Source organism: Hyla sarda, chromosome 1, assembly GCF_029499605.1.
Source record: "Hyla sarda isolate aHylSar1 chromosome 1, aHylSar1.hap1, whole genome shotgun sequence".
NCBI classification, from domain to species: domain Eukaryota; kingdom Metazoa; phylum Chordata; class Amphibia; order Anura; family Hylidae; genus Hyla; species Hyla sarda.
Genome location: NC_079189.1, coordinates 8,633,336 through 8,654,855, shown reverse-complemented (window position 1 = coordinate 8,654,855; position 21,520 = coordinate 8,633,336). Strand labels below are relative to the sequence as shown.

Genomic DNA, 21,520 nt, shown 5'->3' with positions numbered 1-21,520 from the left:
GGGGGGGTAGGTTCCTGGGATGCAGGAGGAAAGCAAGTCCCAGGCCTCTGGTTCCCGGAGTAGGCCGGCGGGGACGGAGGACGCACAGCGACCGGCCTGTTCGTAGGGGGTAAGGAGATCTGGTGGGGGGAAGCAGCAATGTTTCTCCTGCCCCCCTCCCTGTGAAGACATGGATGTGAAGGATTGGGGGGTGCGAAGATCCCAGGAGCCTGTGAGTGACTTTACCTCCAGAATCGCTTATTTTCTGCAAGCATTTAAAACTAATGGCAAAGAGCTCAGCAGGTTGCGTGCAGAGCTGAGATGCGCTCGAGTGCGGGCAAACACCGCGACCGGAAATAAGCACACAGAAGCTAATAAGGACATTACTAAGATCAAGTCCGAGATTAACATCGTGGAGAAAAAAAATACGGACATTCAAAACAACGGGGGCCCCTTCATGGAGAAGCTCCTTAATCAGGAGAGGTTTGAGGAGATGAAGGGGTTAAATGACCCCATGGCTGAGGAGGATGGTGACCCCATTAACACCCAGGAGACATCGCAGGGGTCTCAGAGCGGGATCTGCCCCGGACAAGGACCACCAGCCTCAGCACCAGGACCCCGGAGGAGCTCGGAGGAGGAGAGCAGTGACTCCAGGGGGAGACTGATGGCGGTCATCAGAGAGATGGAGTCTCCAGTACGATTGGAGCGGTTCACGTTCGGAGAAGACCCTGTACCGAATGAGGAGGAGAGGAGGAGGAGAAAGAGAAAAAGTGATACGAAAAGGGGTGAGTCGTTGTCATTTTCTTATGTCCCCCTTTCCCCAGCTCCACCTAGCCAGGGCCCTGCGGTGGGTTCTGTGCAGGGGAAGAGCAGTGGGCAGAGTATGAAGGTCCCTACGGGAAAGTCATGTGACACTGTTTCAATTTGTAGTAGCGATAAGAGTGTCGGGGCGTTTTCGGCTGGGAAGCCGGACATGTCTGGTGAGGTCAGCAGCCCAGCGGGAGGCTGCCTTTCTTCGGCACCGGGCCAGGGCAAGGCGGGCAGAGGTAAAGCTTTGGTCCCGGTGCCGGAGATGAGGAACAAGGGCTGAGATAAGCAGCGCCATGGGGCGCACAGTGGTAAGGCAGGCTCCGCGGAGGGGTCTGCAGCCGGTGTGGTTTCTGCTGTCGGGGTGTCACCTGCAGAGGCTTCTCGAGGGGGAACCTCATCTGCGGTTGGGGCAGGTGGCACCTCGACAGGGATAATTAAACCGGCCAGGGCCGGACTGGCGATGGCGGCCGCTAAGGCTATGGAAAATACTAAGGGGACTGTTCTCAAACCCATGAGGACTGGAGGTTCAGTGGACTATATTTCAGAGACTGTTCTTGCATCTGGACGGCCTCCTGCCCCAAATGACTTTCCTGTGGCCGGTGAAGAAGAGGGGGTTCCTGACCAGTCAGAGTCTGTTATTGGGGCGGGGCAAGACTGGTCAGGAGCACCCGATGAAGCTGAGGTCACATCTGTAAATAATGTACATATGGGGGATCTGTCTGTGGGGTCTGGTCCAGGACTGAATGGAGGTGTGAATGGGGGAGAGGGAGTGAGGGAGGATGATGACAGGATGGATGGAGGGGATGTGAGTGCGAGAGGGGGGGAGTGTATGGCTTCTGTGGAGAGTGATGTTGGTCCGTCTGAACCCCAGGCATCGGTGCCCACTAGGAGTTATGCCAGTGTTGCTGCCGGGGCAATTGGGTCTCATGGGAATCCTGCACCTTCTGGTCCTGGGCATAGTGACCTTCAGAGGCGCTTTCTGGAGGCCTTGCGGAGGGGATATAAATCTATCACTGTAGAGGATAGAGAGGTAGAACTGTCCTTTTGGATTGAGAGGCACGGCCTCGGGGCCTTCCGAGAGCAAAGGAGAGGGGAGGGGTCATGGTCAATCCCCACAGCTGGGTCTGGGGTCCCCAGGAGGAATGTGGTCCGTCTTAGGTGGAGGGGCAATGATACTTGTTCAAACAGGACAAAGGTGGTAGAGCTCCTCCTCAAGATGGATTTCAGGGCGGGTGACATCTTTGCCCTGTTACATCCTCATGGTACCCCATTTTTCGATGTCAGCTTCGTCCGGGCTGAAGGGCTTGAGCTCTTTTGGTCTCGGTACGAGCTGGCAAAGATGGCACCCGAGTGGCGAGATTTTTCTGTCCAGGCAATTTCTCAAGAAAGTGACGGTATTAACATGTAACGAATCTCTTTCTTGCATAGACATCATGATCTGGATTGGGCATTATGGAGAGGTGGTCAGCATTCCCCAGAAGAACAGGGATGAATTCGGTATCTGGTCGGGGGCCTGGACCTTCATGGTCAAGTTGAAGTTTTCAGGTAATTCTGTCACCCACATTCCATCCTCCACTTTTCTGGGGAAGGACAGGATCCTGGTTTTCTACCAGGGACAGCCGAAGTTCTGCCATAGGTGCGGTGACCCGACACACTTCAGCGCACAATGTAAGGTCCAGAAGTGCGCGTTGTGTGGAGGGTAAGGACATCTCGCCGCAACCTGTGGGAACATTCGTTGTCACCTGTGTGGGGACCTCGGTCACCCCTTCAGCCGCTGTGCGGTCTCTTTTGCCAATGCGGTGGAATCTCCAGCCGGGGTTAGCAGAGATACTGACTTCGCTGGGGAGGGTACCGGCGGAGGCGGGGAGACTACGGGTCCAAGGAAGAAAAGAATGACACCTTCTAGGCTGAGGTGTTTGGAGGCAAGCCAAAGGGAAAGGGAAGGGGCTCCTCAGGTGGCAGCTGAGGGGCTTTACCTGACCCTGAGATGGTGGATTCTGCTGAGGACCTGAGTGATGGTGGGCTGGAGGAGGAGAAAAGGCCATCACTGCTACCTCCTCTCCAGGAGAGAGTATGGATGAGGAGAGCAGAGAGTGGCTAAAGAATAAGAGAAAATCGGGTGCCAGAAAAAAGAGGGGAAAGAGGAGGAAGGAGTCCCCTTCTTTAGAGTGGGATAATTCAGTCTCCCTCACCCTCGTTCAGGCACCAGCGGAAGGATCTACCGTTTCCCCTCTGGTAGATAGCCCTTACCGGTACCAAGTCCTCAGGCATGACATCTCTTCCTCTGATGAGGAGGCCGGGGACAAGGTGCCGGTGTCTGAAGTGAGGCCTTCTAGGAGCGTCAAGTCCTCCTCTCTGGTAATGGGGGGGGGGGGCTGTCCCTGGACCAGGTGGGGTGCAGGAGGTGACCTCTGAAAAAGAGGGACACTCTGTAAATTCTGTAAATATGAATATGTCTCTGTGCTTAAAAAGGGGGAATGTGGGTAAATCTGATGATGACACTAAGGAAAAGGGAGGGGGAGGGAAGAAGAGGGCTGTCTAGCTTGATCACACATGATGGCGGCACCCTCCCCGTTGACGCTGGCGAGTATTAATGTCGCCAGCATAAAGTCAGATGCGGCAAGATTTGCGGCCTTTGATTTTCTCGGCCGAATTGAGGCCAACATTTTATTTTTGCAGGAGACCAGGTTAACAGATCTAACCGCTATCCATAAGGCGAAGCGTGAGTGGCGCCATGGGCCCTCTCACTGGTCTCTTGCGGCCCAGCCGTATAGCGGGGTGGCGGTTCTTTTTAAAACCGCTCAGGTAGAATGCAGATGTGTAATCGAGCTAGAAATGGGGAGATGTCTGGTATTAGACGTCCTCATGAAGGGACAAGAGCTCCGCCTTATAAACATCCATGGTCCACAGACTAGGTGGGACCAGAAAAGTCTCTTTATGAGGATTAAGCCCCTACTTTTTACTAGCCGATAGGTCATCTTTGGAGGAGACTTTAATACTGTCGCAAGATCTCGTCATAGGGGAGGCTCCAGAGATCGGCTAGATTACGATAGCGTCGCCTTGAATAGAATAGCTAGTGAGTCTTGCCTGGTGGATGTCCACATCCGGCACACCCCAGGTCACAGCGGGTTCACTTACTTTAGAGGTAGAGAGATTAGGTCTTGGATAAATAGTTTTTTTTTGAAGGAGGAGTCTGTCTCTTCACCTTTGCAGGTTGTTGAGGTAGAGTTCTCCGACCACTGTTTGATTATGTTCTCTTTGAATGTTTCAGAGACCCCCAGGATGGGAAGGGGATTGTGGAAGCTGAATTCGTCTCTCCTGGAAGTCAAGGAGATAAGACGGTCCTTTGAGGATTTTCTGCAGAGCCAGGTACCATTACTGGACTTATGCAGCACTAAGTCAGAGTGGTGGGAGATGTTCAAAAAACGGGCGGCGAGATTCTTCCGCCAGACTGCGAACCTTAGGAGTGTGAATAGGGATCGCCTCTATCAGGAACTAATGAGGAAACTTGAGGTTCTGGTATCGACTGGAGGTGACCGAGAGGAAATCTCCAGAGTGAAATCTTTGCTAAAGAATTGCCAGTATGATAGACACGCATCTTTGGTTTTTGAGAGGGATTTCGGGAAGTAGCGCTTGCCCGACCCTTGCCGGAGCTGTAAGATGTCAGTGGATTGTAAGATCGAGACCGGCCTGATCGATAGTACAGGATCACTGAACAAGTCCAGATCGGGGATCCTGGAGGTCGTCAGAGCCTTTTACTCACACCTCTTGGGAAAGAGGGATCTAGATCGGGGCAGGATGTCGACTTTCCTGGCTGATGCCATTTCCCAGTCAGGAGTAGACCTCTCTCTTAATGTTTTGACAGAGAAGATCAGAGAAGAGGAAGTGAAGCTGGCGATTGAGAGGCTTGCCCTCAAAAAGTCGCCAGGGCCGGATGGCTTAATATTCGAGTTTTATAAGACCTTTAAGGACACTTTGGTTCCCCTCTTGACTGAGGTAATAAATGAGTGTCTATCCTTGGGCACTCTGCCGATGTCAATGAGGAGGTCGGCTCTGATCATCCTGTCAAAGGGTAAAGACTCGTCCCGCATTGAGAATTGGTGTCCCATAGCGCTTCTCAATGTGGACAGAAAGATACTGGCAAGAGTGCTCTTCAACAGGTTGGGGAAATTTGCACCCCAGCTCCTTTCGGGGTCCCAGCACTGCTCTGTTCCCTGTCGTAGCACTTTTAGTGCGGTGCTGGGTGTCCGCGAGGCCGTGGAGCAGGGTCGGGCTGGTCACTGGAAGGGGTTTCTGCTGTTCTTGGACCAGGCAAAGGCTTTTGATCGAGTTGATCATAAGTATCTCTGGTCCACTCTTTTGAAATACGGTCTGCCAGGGGGGTTTGTGGATTGGCTGAGAAGATTGTATGCAGGGGCTGAGACTTTTCCATTGGTAAACGGTTGGGTGTGCCGCCCTTTTGGGGTGGAGTCTGGTGTGCGTCTAGGCTGTCCGTTAAGCCCTTTGCTTTATGTGTTCACGATCGACCCCTTCATTCTAAGGATCGATCGGGGACTGTTGGCAGGGGTGAGGATGGACCCGGCGGTGCCAGATTCTGCCTTAAGGGTAGTGGCATACGCTGATGACGTCTCCATTTTTGTCTCTTCGCAAGGAGAGGCAGAGTGGGTGATGTCGGAGGTGGATTGCTACTCTGAGGCATCCAGGTCTAAGATCAACCGGGACAAGTGCAAAAGTCTTTGGTTGGGAGGTGGAGACCCTGAGTTTTGTCTCCCGGACACCCTCCTTGTGCCCCAGGAATCTGCAAAAATTCTGGGCATCGAATTTGGTCCTGGGGATTACCCCACACGAAATTGGAAAAGCAGACTGGAAGATGTCTCCAAAAGAGTGGAACAGTGGAAAGGTTGGTCTTTCTTGATCGGGTCTTTCTTGCTCCCGTTGTTAATCTATTTGGGCAATGTCAGCCTTTTGCCAGAACCTCTCTGGGCCCGGGTATACAGTCTGTTCTTCCTAATGTTGTGGGGGAACAGACTGAACCTAATTAAGAGGGAGGTGACTTACCGCACAAGGAGACTAGGCGGATTGGGTATGGTCAACCCGGTGGTATTCCTAGAGAATACCTTTTTAAAGACCAATATATCAAACCTCTGGACAGAGAGGGCTCCTCCGTGGGTTGCAGGAGATGGTTTCAGCCTTTCTTCCAGGAATGGGAGAGAGGTGGTCAAGTGAAGGATCTTCGCACGCCACACGGGCATCTCCTGACTTATGCTGCACTGGTTCTGAAGGTCATCAGGAAGTGGGGGCTGGGGATGTGGGAGGTAAGAACTCTGCCGAGGAAAATCCTCGATAACAGGGTCTTGCTGACTCATTTCCAGAAACCACTGGCCCTCAAGGATTGCCCAGGTCGGGATCAAGGGATTGGGTTGACTCTTTTAAATTCACCTAGGATCCCCTTGAAGTTTTGGGACTTGGTCTGGCGAGGCTTCCATGGTAAGCTATATGTAAGGGGCAATCTGAAGTACAGGAACTCCAATGAAAAGGGTTGTCCCCGGGAGGAGTGTGGGGGTGTGCTGGAGGACATGGACCACTTCCTGCTTCAGTGCCCTTTTAATATAGAGGTATATCAAAGGGTGGGAGCTTCCATCGGCTGGCCGCGGCTGTCTGCCCTTTCCTATGCTGGGTGGCTTTATGGGGCTTTCAAAGATCTGGGTGTCCGGGACCGGTGCACTTCTTTTTTAATTAGTGTAGTGGTCAGGTATCACACGTGGCAAGCGAGGTGTTTAGTGTCGACGAGACAGAAAATCCTCCCCGTGGACGAGGTTTGTAGGAACACTGTCGGTGACCTGGTGAAGGTTCGTTCTTTGGAGTATGAAAGGTTGGGGGCATTTGCAGCCTCTTCCCTGTGGAGGGGGTTCACCTTTAAGGTGCCCTAACCGAGTAATCTCCTCCCTGGTGATGGGCTGAAGCTGTCACCAGACATTTTTGTTTTGTTTTGATCAAGATGAAAAGATGTAGGTGGCTTACAGACATTGAACCGGTGCCCTGAGGGGTTGGTGCTATGGTGTAGGGACTGTATATATGTATAGGGGTTGTATATGTATAGGGGTTGTAAATATGTATAGGGTTTGTATATTGTATAAGGGTTGTATATATGCATAAGAGTATTATGAATAAGGTTATAATATTTGATTTATATTTTGTGTATATTTTTGTGTAGGTTATAGGGAAGGTGGGGGATATTATGAGTAAATTCTTATTTTGTTATTGATTATTGTTTTTGTGTGTGTATATTATATATATAAAAAAAAAATGTTACATAGTAAGTACGGTCGAAAAAAGACATATGTCCATCAAGTTCAACCAGGGAATTAAGGGGTAGGGGTGTGGCGCGATATTGGGGAAGGGATGAGATTTTATATTTCTTCATAAGCATTAATCTTATTTTGTTCCAGGAATGTATCTAATCCTGTTTTAAAGCTGTTAATTTTTCCTGCTGTGACCAGTTCCTGAGGTAGAATGTTCCATAAGTTCACAGTTCTCATGGTAAAGAAGGCGTGTCGCCCCTTGAGACTAAACTTTTTCTTCTCCAGACGGAGGGAGTGCCCCCTCGTCCTTTGGGGGGGTTTAACCTGGAACAGTTTTTCTCCATATTTTTTGTATGGGCCATTAATATACTTATATACGTTTATCATATCCCCCCTTAAACGTCTCTTCTCAAGACTAAACAATTGTAACTCCTTTAATCGCTCCTCATAGCTAAGATGTTCCATTCCCCATATTAGTTTAGTCGCGCGTCTCTGCACCCTTTCCAACTCCGCAGTGTCCCTTTTATGGACAGGTGCCCAAAACTGAACAGCATATTCCAGGTAAGGCCGTACCAATGATTTATAAAGGGGGAGTATTATGTCCCTGTCCCTTGAGTCCATGCCTCTTTTGATACATGACAATATCCTGCCGGCTTTGGAAGCAGCAGCCTGACATTGTGCTATTCTGTAGTCTGTGATCTACAAGTACAGCCAGATCCTTCTCTACCAGTGACTCTGCCAGTTTAATCCTCCTAAGACATACGACGCATGCAGGTTATAAGTATACACAGCCCCCCTCTATATACACAGCCCCCCTCTATATACACAGCCCCCCTCTATATACACAGCCCTCCTAAGACATACGACGCATGCAGGTTATTAGTACCCAGATGCATAACTTTACATTTATCCACATTGAACCTCATTTGCCAAGTGGATGCCCAGACACTTAGTCTATCCAAGTCATCTTGTAACTTATGCACATCCTCTATAGACTGTACCCCCCCCTCTATATACACAGCCCCCCTCTATATACACAGCCCCCCTCTATATACACAGCCCCCCTCTATATACACATCCTCTATAGACTGTACCGTGCTACAAAGCTTGGTGTCATCTGCAAAGATAGAAACAGAGCTGTTAATACCATCCTCTATATATACACAGCCCCCCTCTATATACACAGCCCCCCTCTATATACAGAGCTGTTAATACCATCCTCTATATCATTGATAAATAAATTAAACAGCAGCGGGCCCAGTACAGAACCTTGGGGTACACCACCAATAACCGGGGACCAATCAGAGTACGAATCATTGACCACCACTCTCTGGGTACGATCCATGAGCCAGTGTTCAATCCAGTTACAAACTAAAATTTCCAAACCCAAAGACCTTAACTTACCTGTCAGACGTCTATGAGGGACAGTATCAAATGCTTTAGCAAAATCCAGAAACACTATATCCACAGCCATTCCTCTATATACACAGCCCCCCTCTATATACACAGCCCCCCTCTATATACACAGCCCCCCCTCTATATACACAGCCCCCCCTCTATATACACAGCCCCCCTCTATATACACAGCCCCCCTCTATATACACAGCCCCCCCTCTATATACACAGCCCCCCTCTATATACACAGCCCCCCTCTATATACACAGCCCCCCTCTATATCCACAGCCATTCCTCTGTCAAGGCTTCTACTCACCTCTTCATAAAAGCAAATTAGATTGGTTTGACAACTTCTATCCTTAGTAAACCCATGCTGGCTATCACTTATAATACAATTATCCCCTATGTATTCCTGTATGTAATCCCTTATAAGTCCTTCAAACAATTTACCCACAATGCACGTTAAACTTGCCGGTCTATAGTTTCCTGGGGAAGACCTAGAGCCCTTTTTGAAGATTGGCACCACATTCGCCTTGCGCCAGTCCCTTGGCACAATACCAGACACCAGAGAATCTCTAAATATCATGAACAGGGGTACAGATATTACTGAATATGTTGTATAGGTATATGTTCTGTGTGTGTATAGGTATGTGATGTGTATATAGGTTGTGGTGTATATAGTTATATAGGTTTGTGGTGTATATATAGTTATATGGATTTGGTGTGTATATATAGTAATGTGGTGTGTGTGTGTGTGTATATATATATAGGTATGTAGTGTGTGTATATAGGTATGTAGTGTGTGTATATAGGTATGTAGTGTGTGTGTATATATATGTATGTAGTGTGTGTGTATATATATATATGTATGTAGTGTGTGTGTGTGTATATAGGTATGTAGTGTGTGTGTGTGTATATAGGTATGTAGTGTGTGTGTGTATATATATGTATGTAGTGTGTGTGTGTATAGGTATGTGATGTGTATATAGGTTGTGGTGTATATAGTTATATAGGTTTTTTGGTGTATATATAGTTATATGGATTTGTTGTGTATATATAGTAATGTGGTGTGTGTGTGTGTGTGTGTATATATATATAGGTATGTAGTGTGTGTATATAGGTATGTAGTGTGTGTGTATATATATGTATGTAGTGTGTGTGTATATAGGTATGTAGTGTGTGTGTATATATATGTATGTAGTGTGTGTGTATATATATATGTATGTAGTGTGTGTGTATATATAGGTATGTAGTGTGTGTGTATATAGGTATGGAGTGTGTGTGTGTATATATGTATGTAGTGTGTGTGTATATAGGTATGGAGTGTGTGTGTGTATATATGTATGTAGTGTGTATATATAGGTATGTAGTGTGTGTGTATATATATAGGTATGTAGTGTGTGTATATAGGTATGTAGTGTGTATATATATGTATGTAGTGTGTGTGTGTATATAGGTATGGAGTGTGTGTGTGTATATATATGTATGGAGTGTGTGTTGTCCTGGACCAGAAGGGATTTTGTTTGTGTTTGTGATATTATGATTTGTTATGTATTAGGTTTATTTATGTTCATTTGATTATCATTGTTATGGATGTTATGTTGGTTTATGTTTTGTACTTTATATAAAATGAAAGAGTTTCTCTATGTGCACAGTACCACTTCTCTGTCCTGTATGCTGTTTGTAATCCTCTATGTGCACAGTACCACTTCTCTGTCCTGCATGCTGGGTGTAATGACCTATGTGCACAGTACCACTTCTCTGTCCTGTATGCTGTTTGTAATCCTCTATGTGCACAGTACCACTTCTCTGTCCTGTATGCTGGGTGTAATGACCTATGTGCACAGTACCACTTCTCTGTCCTGTATGCTGGGTGTAATGACCTATGTGCACAGTACCACTTCTCTGTCCTGCATGCTGGATGTAATGACCTATGTGCACAGTACCACTTCTCTGTCCTGCATGCTGGGTGTAATGACCTATGTGCACAGTACCACTTCTCTGTCCTGTATGCTGGGTGTAATGACCTATGTGCACAGTACCACTTCTCTGTCCTGCATGCTGGATGTAATGACCTATGTGCACAGTACCACTTCTCTGTCCTGCATGCTGGGTGTAATGACCTATGTGCACAGTATCACTTCTCTGTCCTGTATGCTGGGTGTAATGACCTATGTGCACAGTACCACTTCTCTGTCCTGTATGCTGGATTTAATGACCTATGTGCACAGTACCACTTCTCTGTCCTGTATTCTGGGTTTAATGCTCTATGTGCACAGTACCACTTCTCTGTCCTGGCAGTTCCTGGCCCAGATGGTGCCTGTTTTCCTCTCACCCGCCTGCTGATGCCCTGGTGTCCCCCTGGGGGGCGCTGCCATCGTTACATTAATTACAGGGGAGCGGCGATTAGTCGCAGACGTAAAAGTAAAAACACATAATAGGTGAAATCCCCGGGGGTGCACCCGCAGCACATGACAGCTGAGCCCCCCCCTGTGCCAGCCTCGCCAGCCTCCGCATTAACCCCTAGTGTGACCTCACCTCTGACCTCCCCTCATGGGCACCGGGATCAGTGCTCTTACAACCTGTGCAGAGAAAAAGTTGCTGAGTTGCCCATAGCAACCAATCAGATGGCTGCTTTCATTTTGCAGAGGCCTTTTCAAAAGTGAAAGTAGCCATCTGATTGGTTGCTATGGGCAACTCGGCGACAATCTACCCTTTGGTGCTGCTGGGCAGACTGTTTCCTGTTCCAGATCTTGCAAAACTACAACTCCCAGCATGCCCGGACAGCCAACGGCTGTCCGGGCATGCTGGGAGTTGTAGTTTTGCAACATCTGGAGGGCCACAGTTTGGAGACTACTGGCCTATATGCCCACTCCTCTTCTTAAATACTCTGCGCCACTGTGAAAGTGGTTAGCTGTGTAATGTTATCTGACTACAGATGGCGCGGCGGTGTCTTCGGGCTCTAATCCGTGTATAATAAGAGGCTGGTGGGGGGGGGGGGGGGAGGGGGTAGCGGTAACTGATCAGGGGAGCAGATGTCGTCGTTAATTGCGACAAATTACATCACAGAGGCCTTTTCCTGAGAGCTCCTCCATGTCTGATGTCCCCCCCCACCCCCCCTACACTTGAGAAAACGCTGTACGCCGACAATGATGTGAGCTATCCAGGAATAAGAAAAACAGAGCTGATTTCTTCTAAAAACAGCGCCACCCTTGTCCTCAGGTCATGTGTGGTATTACAACTATGGCTCCATTTTTTTAGCACGACTTCAGAAGTAGTAGCAGCAGTATGGAGGTTATTATAGAGCAGCAATAGGCTGTATAAATTATTCAAGAAGAGAAAAGCAGAGCTGATTTCTTCTAAAAACAGCGCCACCCTTGTCCTCAGGTCGTGTGTGGTATTACAACTATGGCTCCATTTTTTAGCACGACTTCAGAAGTAGTAGCAGCAGTAGGGAGGTTATTATAGAGCAGTAATAGGCTGTATAAATTATTCACGAATAGAAAAGCAGAGCTGATTTCTTCTAATAACAGCGCCACCCTTGTCCTCAGGTCGTGTGTGGTATTACAACTATGCCTCCATTTTATAGCACACCTTCAGAAGTAGTAGCAGCAGTATGGAGGTTATTATAGAGCAGTAATAGGCTGTATAAATTATTCAAGAATAGAAAAGCAGAGCTGATTTCTTCTAAAAACAGCGCCACCCTTGTCCTCAGGTCGTGTGTGGTATTACAACTATGGATCCATTTTTTTAGCACAACTTCAGAAGTAGTAGCAGCAGTATGGAGGTTATTATAGAGCAGTAATAGGCTGTATAAATTGTTCACGAATAGGAAAGCAGAGCAGATTTCTTCTGAAAACAGCGCCACCCTTGTCCTCAGGTTGTGTGTGGTATTACAACTATGGCTCCATTTTATAGCACACCTTCAGAAGTAGTAGCTTCAGTATGGAGGTTATTATAGAGCAGCAATAGGCTGTATAAATTATTCAAGAATAGAAAAGCAGAGCTGATTTCTTATAAAAACAGTGCCACTCTTGTCCTCAGGTCGTGTGTGGTATTACAACTATGGCTCCATTTTTTAGCACACCTTCAGAAGTAGTAGCAGCAGTATGGAGGTTATTATAGAGCAGCAATAGGCTGTATAAATTATTCACGAATAGAAAAGCAGAGCTGATTTCTTCTAATAACAGCGCCACTCTTGTCCTCAGGTCGTGTGTGGTATTACAACTATGCCTCCATTTTATAGCACACCTTCAGAAGTAGTAGCAGCAGTATGGAGGTTATTATAGAGCAGTAATAGGCTGTATAAATTATTCAAGAAGAGAAAAGCAGAGCTGATTTCTTCTAAAAACAGCGCCACCCTTGTCCTCAGGTCGTGTGTGGTATTACAACTATGGCTCCATTTTTTTAGCACAACTTCAGAAGTAGTAGCAGCAGTATGGAGGTTATTATAGAGCAGTAATAGGCTGTATAAATTGTTCACGAATAGGAAAGCAGAGCAGATTTCTTCTGAAAACAGCACCACCCTTGTCCTCAGGTTGTGTGTGGTATTACAACTATGGCTCCATTTTATAGCACACCTTCAGAAGTAGTAGCAGCAGTATGGAGGTTATTATAGAGCAGTAATAGGCTGTATAAATTATTCAAGAATAGAAAAGCAGAGCTGATTTCTTATAAAAACAGTGCCACTCTTGTCCTCAGGTCGTGTGTGGTATTACAACTATGCCTCCATTTTTTAGCACACCTTCAGAAGTAGTAGCAGCAGTATGGAGGTTATTATAGAGCAGCAATAGGCTGTATAAATTATTCACGAATAGAAAAGCAGAGCTGATTTCTTCTAATAACAGCGCCACCCTTGTCCTCAGGTCGTGTGTGGTATTACAACTATGCCTCCATTTTATAGCACACCTTCAGAAGTAGTAGCAGCAGTATGGAGGTTATTATAGAGCAGTAATAGGCTGTATAAATTATTCAAGAAGAGAAAAGCAGAGCTGATTTCTTCTAAAAACAGCGCCACCCTTGTCCTCAGGTCGTGTGTGGTATTACAACTATGGCTCCATTTTTTTAGCACAACTTCAGAAGTAGTAGCAGCAGTATGGAGGTTATTATAGAGCAGTAATAGGCTGTATAAATTGTTCACGAATAGGAAAGCAGAGCAGATTTCTTCTGAAAACAGCGCCACCCTTGTCCTCAGGTTGTGTGTGGTATTACAACTATGGCTCCATTTTATAGCACACCTTCAGAAGTAGTAGCAGCAGTATGGAGGTTATTATAGAGCAGTAATAGGCTGTATAAATTATTCAAGAATAGAAAAACAGAGCTGGTTTCTTCTAAAAACAGCGCCACTCTTGTCCTCAGGTCGTGTGTGGTATTACAACTATGCCTCCATTCTTTAGCACACCTTCAGAAGTAGTAGCAGCAGTATGGAGGTTATTATAGAGCAGCAATAGGCTGTATAAATTATTCAAGAATAGAAAAACAGAGCTGATTTCTTATAAAAACAGTGCCACTCTTGTCCTCAGGTCGTGTGTGGTATTACAACTATGCCTCCATTTTATAGCACACCTTCAGAAGTAGTAGCAGCAGTATGGAGGTTATTATAGAGCAGTAATAGGCTGTATAAATTATTCAAGAATAGAAAAGCAGAGCTGATTTCTTCTAAAAACAGCGCCACCCTTGTCCTCAGGTCGTGTGTGGTATTACAGCTATGGCTCCATTTTATAGCACACCTTCAGAAGTAGTAGCAGCAGTATGGAGGTTATTATAGAGCAGTAATAGGCTGTATAAATTATTCAAGAATAGAAAAGCAGAGCTGATTTCTTCTAAAAACAGCGCCACCCTTGTCCTCAGGTTGTGTGTGGTACTTCAACTATGGCTCCATTTTTTTTTAGCACACCTTCAGAAGTAGTAGCAGCAGTATGGAGGTTATTATAGAGCAGTAATAGGCTGTATAAATTATTCAAGAATGGAAAAGCAGAGCTGATTTCTTCTAAAAAACAGCACCACCCCTTGTCCTCAGGTCGTGTGTGGTATTACAACTATGGCTCCAGTTTTTAGCACAACTTCAGAAGTAGTAGCAGCAGTATGGAAGTTATTATAGAGCAGCAATAGGCTGTATAAATTATTCAAAAATCGAAAAACAGAGCTGATTTCTTCTAAAAACAGCACCACCCTTGTCCTCAGGTTGTGTGTGGTATTACAACTATGGCTCCATTTTTTTAGCACAACTTCAGAAGTAGTAGCAGCAGTATGGAGGTTATTATAGAGCAGTAATAGGCTGTATAAATTATTCAAGAATAGAAAAGCAGAGCTGATTTCTTCTAAAAACAGCGCCACCCTTGTCCTCAGGTCGTGTGTGGTATTACAACTATGGCTCCATTTTTTTTTAGCACAACTTCAGAAGTAGTAGCAGCAGTATGGAGGTTATTATAGAGCAGTAATAGGCTGTATAAATTGTTCACGAATAGGAAAGCAGAGCAGATTTCTTCTGAAAACAGCACCACCCTTGTCCTCAGGTTGTGTGTGGTACTTCAACTATGGCTCCATTTTTTTTAGCACAACTTCAGAAGTAGTAGCAGCAGTATGGAGGTTATTATAGAGCAGCAATAGGCTGTATAAATTATTCAAGAATAGAAAAGCAGAGCTGATTTGTTCTAAAAACAGCGCCACCCTTGTCCTCAGGTTGTGTGTGGTATTACAACTATGGCTCCATTTTTTTAGAACACCTTCAGAAGTAGTAGCCGCAGTATGGAGGTTATTATAGAGCAGTAATAGGCTGTATAAATTATTCAAGAATAGAAAAGCAGAGCAGATTTCTTCTGAAAACAGCGACACCCTTGTCCTCAGGTCGTGTGAGGTATTACAACTTGACTTCATTAACTTCAATGGAACTGAGCTGCAATACAGAACACAACCTGAGGACAGGGGTGGTGCAGTTTTTAGAAGAAATCAGCTCTGTCTTGGGTAACTACATTAATAGCGTATTCCATCACACAATCTATGTTGTGTCAGTCTGTCCTTATGTGCTCAGATCCCTCTTATTCCCTGATGGGACTGTACTATGGAGGTTTTCACTGCTCCGCCCCTTTCACTGTTTCTGGTATTTTTCACCAGTTTTCTCCTCTGCAGTCTCTTATTTTAAAGGGGTACTCCACTGGAAAAAATTTTTTAAATCAACTGGTGTCAGAAAGTTAAACAGATTTGTAAATTATTTTATTTAAAATATTAACCCTTCCAGCACTTATCAGCTACTGTATGCTCCAGAGGAAGTTCTTTTCTTTTTGAATTTCTTTTCTGTCTGACCACAGTGCTCTCTGCTGACACCTCTGTCCATGTCAGGAACTGTCTAGAGTAGAAGCAAATCCCCATAGCAATTCTATCCTGCTATCCTATTCTATGATGTTTTACAGCCTGAGGTGTGACGTTCCCCTTTTATGTAAACCCATGTGACTAATATACTGCTTCTTCCCTGTGAGAGGCATGTGGTATGTCAGGGGTTAATACAGCTTGATACACTTTAGCTTAAGATGATGTTTCTATGGGCATATAAGGGGTAATCCTGCTTGTTGCTCTTTAGGTAGAGGCAATAAGGTGTCTGGTATGGCAGGCACTGATCCTGCTTATTGCAGAGACAGTGAGGTGTCTGCAGCATCTAAGAGGTTAATCTCACTTGCTGGACATTAGCTGGAGACAGTGATATGTTGGTGGTATGTCAGGGGTTAATCTTGATTGTGTTTGGCACAATCCCACTTGCTCAGAAAAGGTAGAGGTGATAAGGTGTCTGTGGCATGTGAGGGGTTAATACCGCTTGGTGCACATTGGGTGAAGACTGTGTAGTGTCTGCGACATGTAAGGGTCCCGCTTGCTGACAGTAGGTGAAGATGATGAGCTGTCTGTGGTGTGATTAACCCCTCACATGCCACAACAACTCTGGTGTGCAAGGGGTTAATCCTGCTTGTGCACATTAGGCAGAGGCAATGAGGTGTCTGTGACATATGAGGGGTTAATCCCGCTAGCTCACATTAACAGGAGATGATGCATTGTCTTTGACATGTCAGGGGTAAATCCTGTTTGCTCACGTTAGGTAGGTGGTATGTGAGGGGTTAATCCTGCTTGCTCACATTATGTAGAGACAATGAGGTGTCTGTGATATGTCAGGGGTAATCCCGGTTGCTCTCATTAGGTAGAGGCCATAAGGTTCCTGTGGCATGTGAGGGGTTAATCTTGCTTGCTCACATTAGGTAGAGGCCATAAGGTTCCTGTGACATGTGAGGGGTTAATCTAGCTTTCTCACATTAGATAGAGGCCATAAGGTTCCTGTGACATGTGAGGGGTTAATCTTGCTTGCTCACGTTAGGTAGAGGCCATAAATTGTCTGGGACATGTAAAAAGGTTAATCCCGCTTGCTCACATTAACAGGAGATGGTGAGGTGTCTGTGACTTGTGAGGGGTTAATCCCACTAGCTCACATTAGGTAGAGGCCATAAAGTGTCTTTGACATGTGAGGGGTTAATCCCGCTAGCTCACATTAGGTAGAGGCCATAAAGTGTCTTTGACATGTGAGGGGTTAATCCCGCTAGCTCACATTAGCTGGAGACAGTAAGGTGTCTTTGACATGTGAGGGGTTAATCCCGCTTGCTCACATTAGGTAGAGGCCATAAAGTGTCTTTGACATGTGAGGGGTTAATCCCGCTTGCTCACATTAGCTGGAGACAGTAAGGTGTCTTTGACATGTGAGGGGTTAATCCCGCTTGCTCACATTAGCTGGAGACAGTAAGGTGTCTTTGACATGTGAGGGGTTAATCCCGCTTGCTCACATTAGCTGGAGACAGTAAGGTGTCTTTGACATGTGAGGGGTTAATCCCGCTTGCTCACATTAGCTGGAGACAGTAAGGTGTCTTTGACATGTGAGGGGTTAATCCCGCTTGCTCACATTAGCTGGAGACAGTAAGGTGTCCCGCTTGCTCCTGGGATGGAGCTGACTTCTCAGAAGGTCATGTGATCCTCTCTTCCCTCAGTTAGCGCTGGGCCCTAATTGCATTAAGTCTCCTGCTGGCCGCCTGTTCGCGGGGAGGGCCGCTCGCTCTGGATGCCGCTTACAGTAACTGCCTCATTTACAAGAAAACGCAGCGATTTGCTTGAATAATTAAAGTCCGCCGGTCCCAGCGCTAAGTGGTGTAGAGAGTGATGGATGAGACTGGCGCAGATCTCCACCCGCACCCTCACCGCCATCTAGGCCGGGCCTCACTGTCTACATGAATGGGGCAGGGGGTAGGGGGTCCAGCAGAACCCACGTGGACATACAGGGCCGCCATATATACATAGTGGACCTATAGGAAGGCGATACCCATGATCAACCCATATGGTGGAAACATAAATCATAGACCTATAAGGCTACAGGACCACAAATACATGATGGACCTACATGACTGTTAGATACACGTGATGGACCTACAGGGCCTCCATATACTCACAATGGACCTACAGGGCCTCCATATACTCACAATGGACCTACAGGGCCTCCATATACTCACAATGGACCTACAGGGTAATCATATACTCACAATGGACCTACAGGGCCTCCATATACTCACAATGGACCTACAGGGCCTCCATATACTCACAATGGACCTACAGGGCCTCCATATACTCACGTTGGACCTACAGGGCCTCCATATACTCACAATGGACCTACAGGGCCTCCATATACTCACAATGGACCTACAGGGCCTCCATATACTCACGATGAACCTACAGGGCCTCCATATACTCATGATGGACATACAGGGCCTCCATATACTCACAATGGACCTACAGGGCCTCCATATACTCACAATGGACCTACAGGGCCTGCATATACTCGCAATGGACCTACAGGGCCACCAAATACTCACAATGGACCTACAGGGCCACCAAATACTCACAATGGACCTATAGGGCCACCATATACTCACAATGAACCTACAGGGCCTCCATATACTCATGATGGACCTACAGGGCCTCCATATACTCATGATGGACCTACAGGGCCTCCATATACTCACAATGGACCTACAGGGCCTCCATATACTCACAATGGACCTACAGGGCCTCCATATACTCACAATGGACCTACAGGGCCTCCATATACTCACGTTGGACCTACAGGGCCTCCATATACTCACAATGGACCTACAGGGCCTCCATATACTCACAATGGACCTACAGGGCCTCCATATACTCACGATGAACCTACAGGGCCTCCATATACTCATGATGGACCTACAGGGCCTCCATACACTCACAATGGACCTACAGGGCCTCCATATACTCACAATGGACCTACAGGGCCTGCATATACTCACAATGGACCTACAGGGCCACCAAATACTCACAATGGACCTACAGGGCCACCAAATACTCACAATGGACCTATAGGGCCACCATATACTCACAATGAACCTACAGGGCCTCCATATACTCATGATGGACCTACAGGGCCTCCATATACTCATGATGGACCTACAGGGCCACCATATACTCACAATGGACCTACAGGGCCTCCATATACTCATGATGGACCTACAGGGCCTCCATATACTCATGATGGACCTACAGGGCCTCCATATACTCACAATGGACCTACAGGGCCTCCATATACTCACGTTGGACCTACAGGGCCTCCATATACTCACGTTGGACCTACAGGGCCTCCATATACTCACAATGGACCTACAGGGCCTCCATATACTCACAATGGACCTACAGGGCCTCCATATACTCACGTTGGACCTACAGGGCCTCCATATACTCACGTTGGACCTACAGGGCCTCCATATACTCACAATGGACCTACAGGGCCACCATATACTCACAATGGACCTACAGGGCCTCCATATACTCACGTTGGACCTACAGGGCCTCCATATACTCACGTTGGACCTACAGGGCCTCCATATACTCACAATGGACCTACAGGGCCTCAATATAGTCACAATGGACCTACAAGGCCTCCATATACTCGTGATGTACATGACAGGGCCTCCATATACTCACAATGGACCACAGGGCCTCCATATACTCACAATGGACCTACAGGGCCTCCATATGCTCATAATGAACCTATAGGGTCATCGTATACTCACAATGGACCTACAGGGCCTCCATATACTCACAATGAACCTATAAGGCCTCCATAGACTCGTGATGTACCTACAGGGCCTCCATATACTCACAATGGACCTACAGGGCCTCCATATACTCACAATGGACCTACAGGGCCTCCATATACTCACAATGAACCTACAGGGCCTCCATATACTCACAATGGACCTACAGGGCCTCCATATACTCACAATGAACCTACAGGGCCTCCATATACTCACAATGGACCTACAGGGCCTCCATATACTCACAATGAACCTACAGGGCCTCCATATACTCACAATGGACCTATAAGGCCTCCATATACTCGTGATGTACCTACAGGGCCTCCATATACTCACAATGGACCTACAGGGCCTCCATATACTCACAATGGACCTATAAGGCCTCCATATACTCGTGATGTACATGACAGGGCATTACCACCTCATAGACATAGTGAATCACAAGGATGTGCTTTAAGATAGATGGAAGTTCCGTGAGCTCCTGCATCTCTACTCCACAGTGATCCACCAGCCCACCAGGGGCTCAGTCTGAGATTCTCTTCTCCTTCATCACCTTCGCCTTAAAGGGGTACTCCACTGGAAAACTTTTTTTTAAAGGAAACGGTCACCTGTTCACCCGCTATATAACACAATACACCAGGTTATAGTGCGGGTGAACAAGAGACCGTTGCGGGCTCTCGGACTGCTTTACCTACCTGCAGTCCGGAACCCCGATCCTCCAAAGGTCCCTCTTCTTCCAGCGCTCTCTTGCACTCTGAGGCGGTCCTGTCGGCTAGATTGAAATATTTAAGTCTAGCCTGCGAGACCGCCTCAGAGTGCAAGAGAGTGCTGGAAGGAGGGTGACATTTGGAGGATCGGGGTTTGGGACTGCAGGTAGGTAAAGTAGTCCGAGAGCCCGCATCGGTCTCCTGTTCACCCGTACTATAACCTGGTGTATTGGGTTAAATTGCGGGTGAACAAGTGACCGTTTTCCTTTAAATCAACTGGTGCCAGAAAGCTAAACAAATTTGTAAATTACTTCTATTAAAAAATCTTGTCATGATCTACCGGTGCTGCACAGGACACTCTAAACGAACGCCGGGTGCAGCAGGGAGAATGCGGGGGTCCCCAGTGTCCGGATCCCCGCGATCAGACATCATATCCTCTATCCTTTGGATAGGGATAAGATGTCTAGGGGTGGAGTACCCCTTTAATGCGATTGTTGGGTGCAGGACTCACAGGCTGAGGCTACAGTAGGGTCAAAGGCTGACTGTGCTGCCTAATCCGGACTTTTGGCTGCAGGGACGGGCACAGGTGGACTAGAAAGGGGGATTGAGCCCCTTCCCTTTTGATGTTCCTATTATAGGTGCCCTGGGCAGCTTGGCATCATCTTGTGGGCATTTATATAAATAACTACCTGAGTACCCGGCGTTGCCCTGTTTTTCCTTCCTAATCCTTGTTGGGGAGGAAAATAAACAAAGGAGGAAACTTTTGACTTCATATCCCGTCCTCATATATTGTTTCCATATCCCAACCCCATATCCCATCCTCATATCCAGTCCTCATATCCCGTCCTTCTATCCCGACCTCCTAATCCCGACCTCCTAATCCCGTCCTCCTAATCCCGACCTCCTAATCCCGACCTCCTATCCAGGCCTCCTATCCCGTCCTCCTAATCCCGACCTCCTAATCCCGACCTCCTAATCCCGTCCTCATATCCAGTCCTCATATCCCGTCCTTCTATCCCGACCTCCTAATCCCGACCTCCTAATCCCGTCCTCCTAATCCCGACCTCCTAATCCCGTCCTCCTAATCCCGACCTCCTAATCCCGTCCTCCTAATCCCAACCTCCTAATCCCGACCTCCTAATCCCGACCTCCTAATCCCGACCTCCTAATCCCGACCTCC

The 21,520-nt window shown here is 47.0% G+C and overlaps 1 protein-coding gene across 4 annotated transcripts in view; it reads left to right on the top strand.

The window, feature by feature from the left end:
• Nucleotides 1-21,520, top strand: part of LOC130298267 (transcription factor COE3-like) — a 131,292-nt gene that overhangs the window by 21,620 nt on the left and 88,152 nt on the right. The window contains exon 1 of one of the 4 annotated variants that reach the window (XM_056551337.1): nt 12,535-12,601. The exons of 2 other annotated variants lie outside the window; for them this stretch is intronic. In XM_056551337.1, coding sequence (XP_056407312.1) covers nt 12,552-12,601 — 50 coding nt within the window. In that variant the 5' untranslated portion in view covers nt 12,535-12,551. Of the gene's footprint in view, nt 1-12,534; nt 12,602-17,553; nt 17,587-21,520 lie in introns of those variants that run through there. One more of the 4 variants, XM_056551358.1, reaches the window with a different exon arrangement.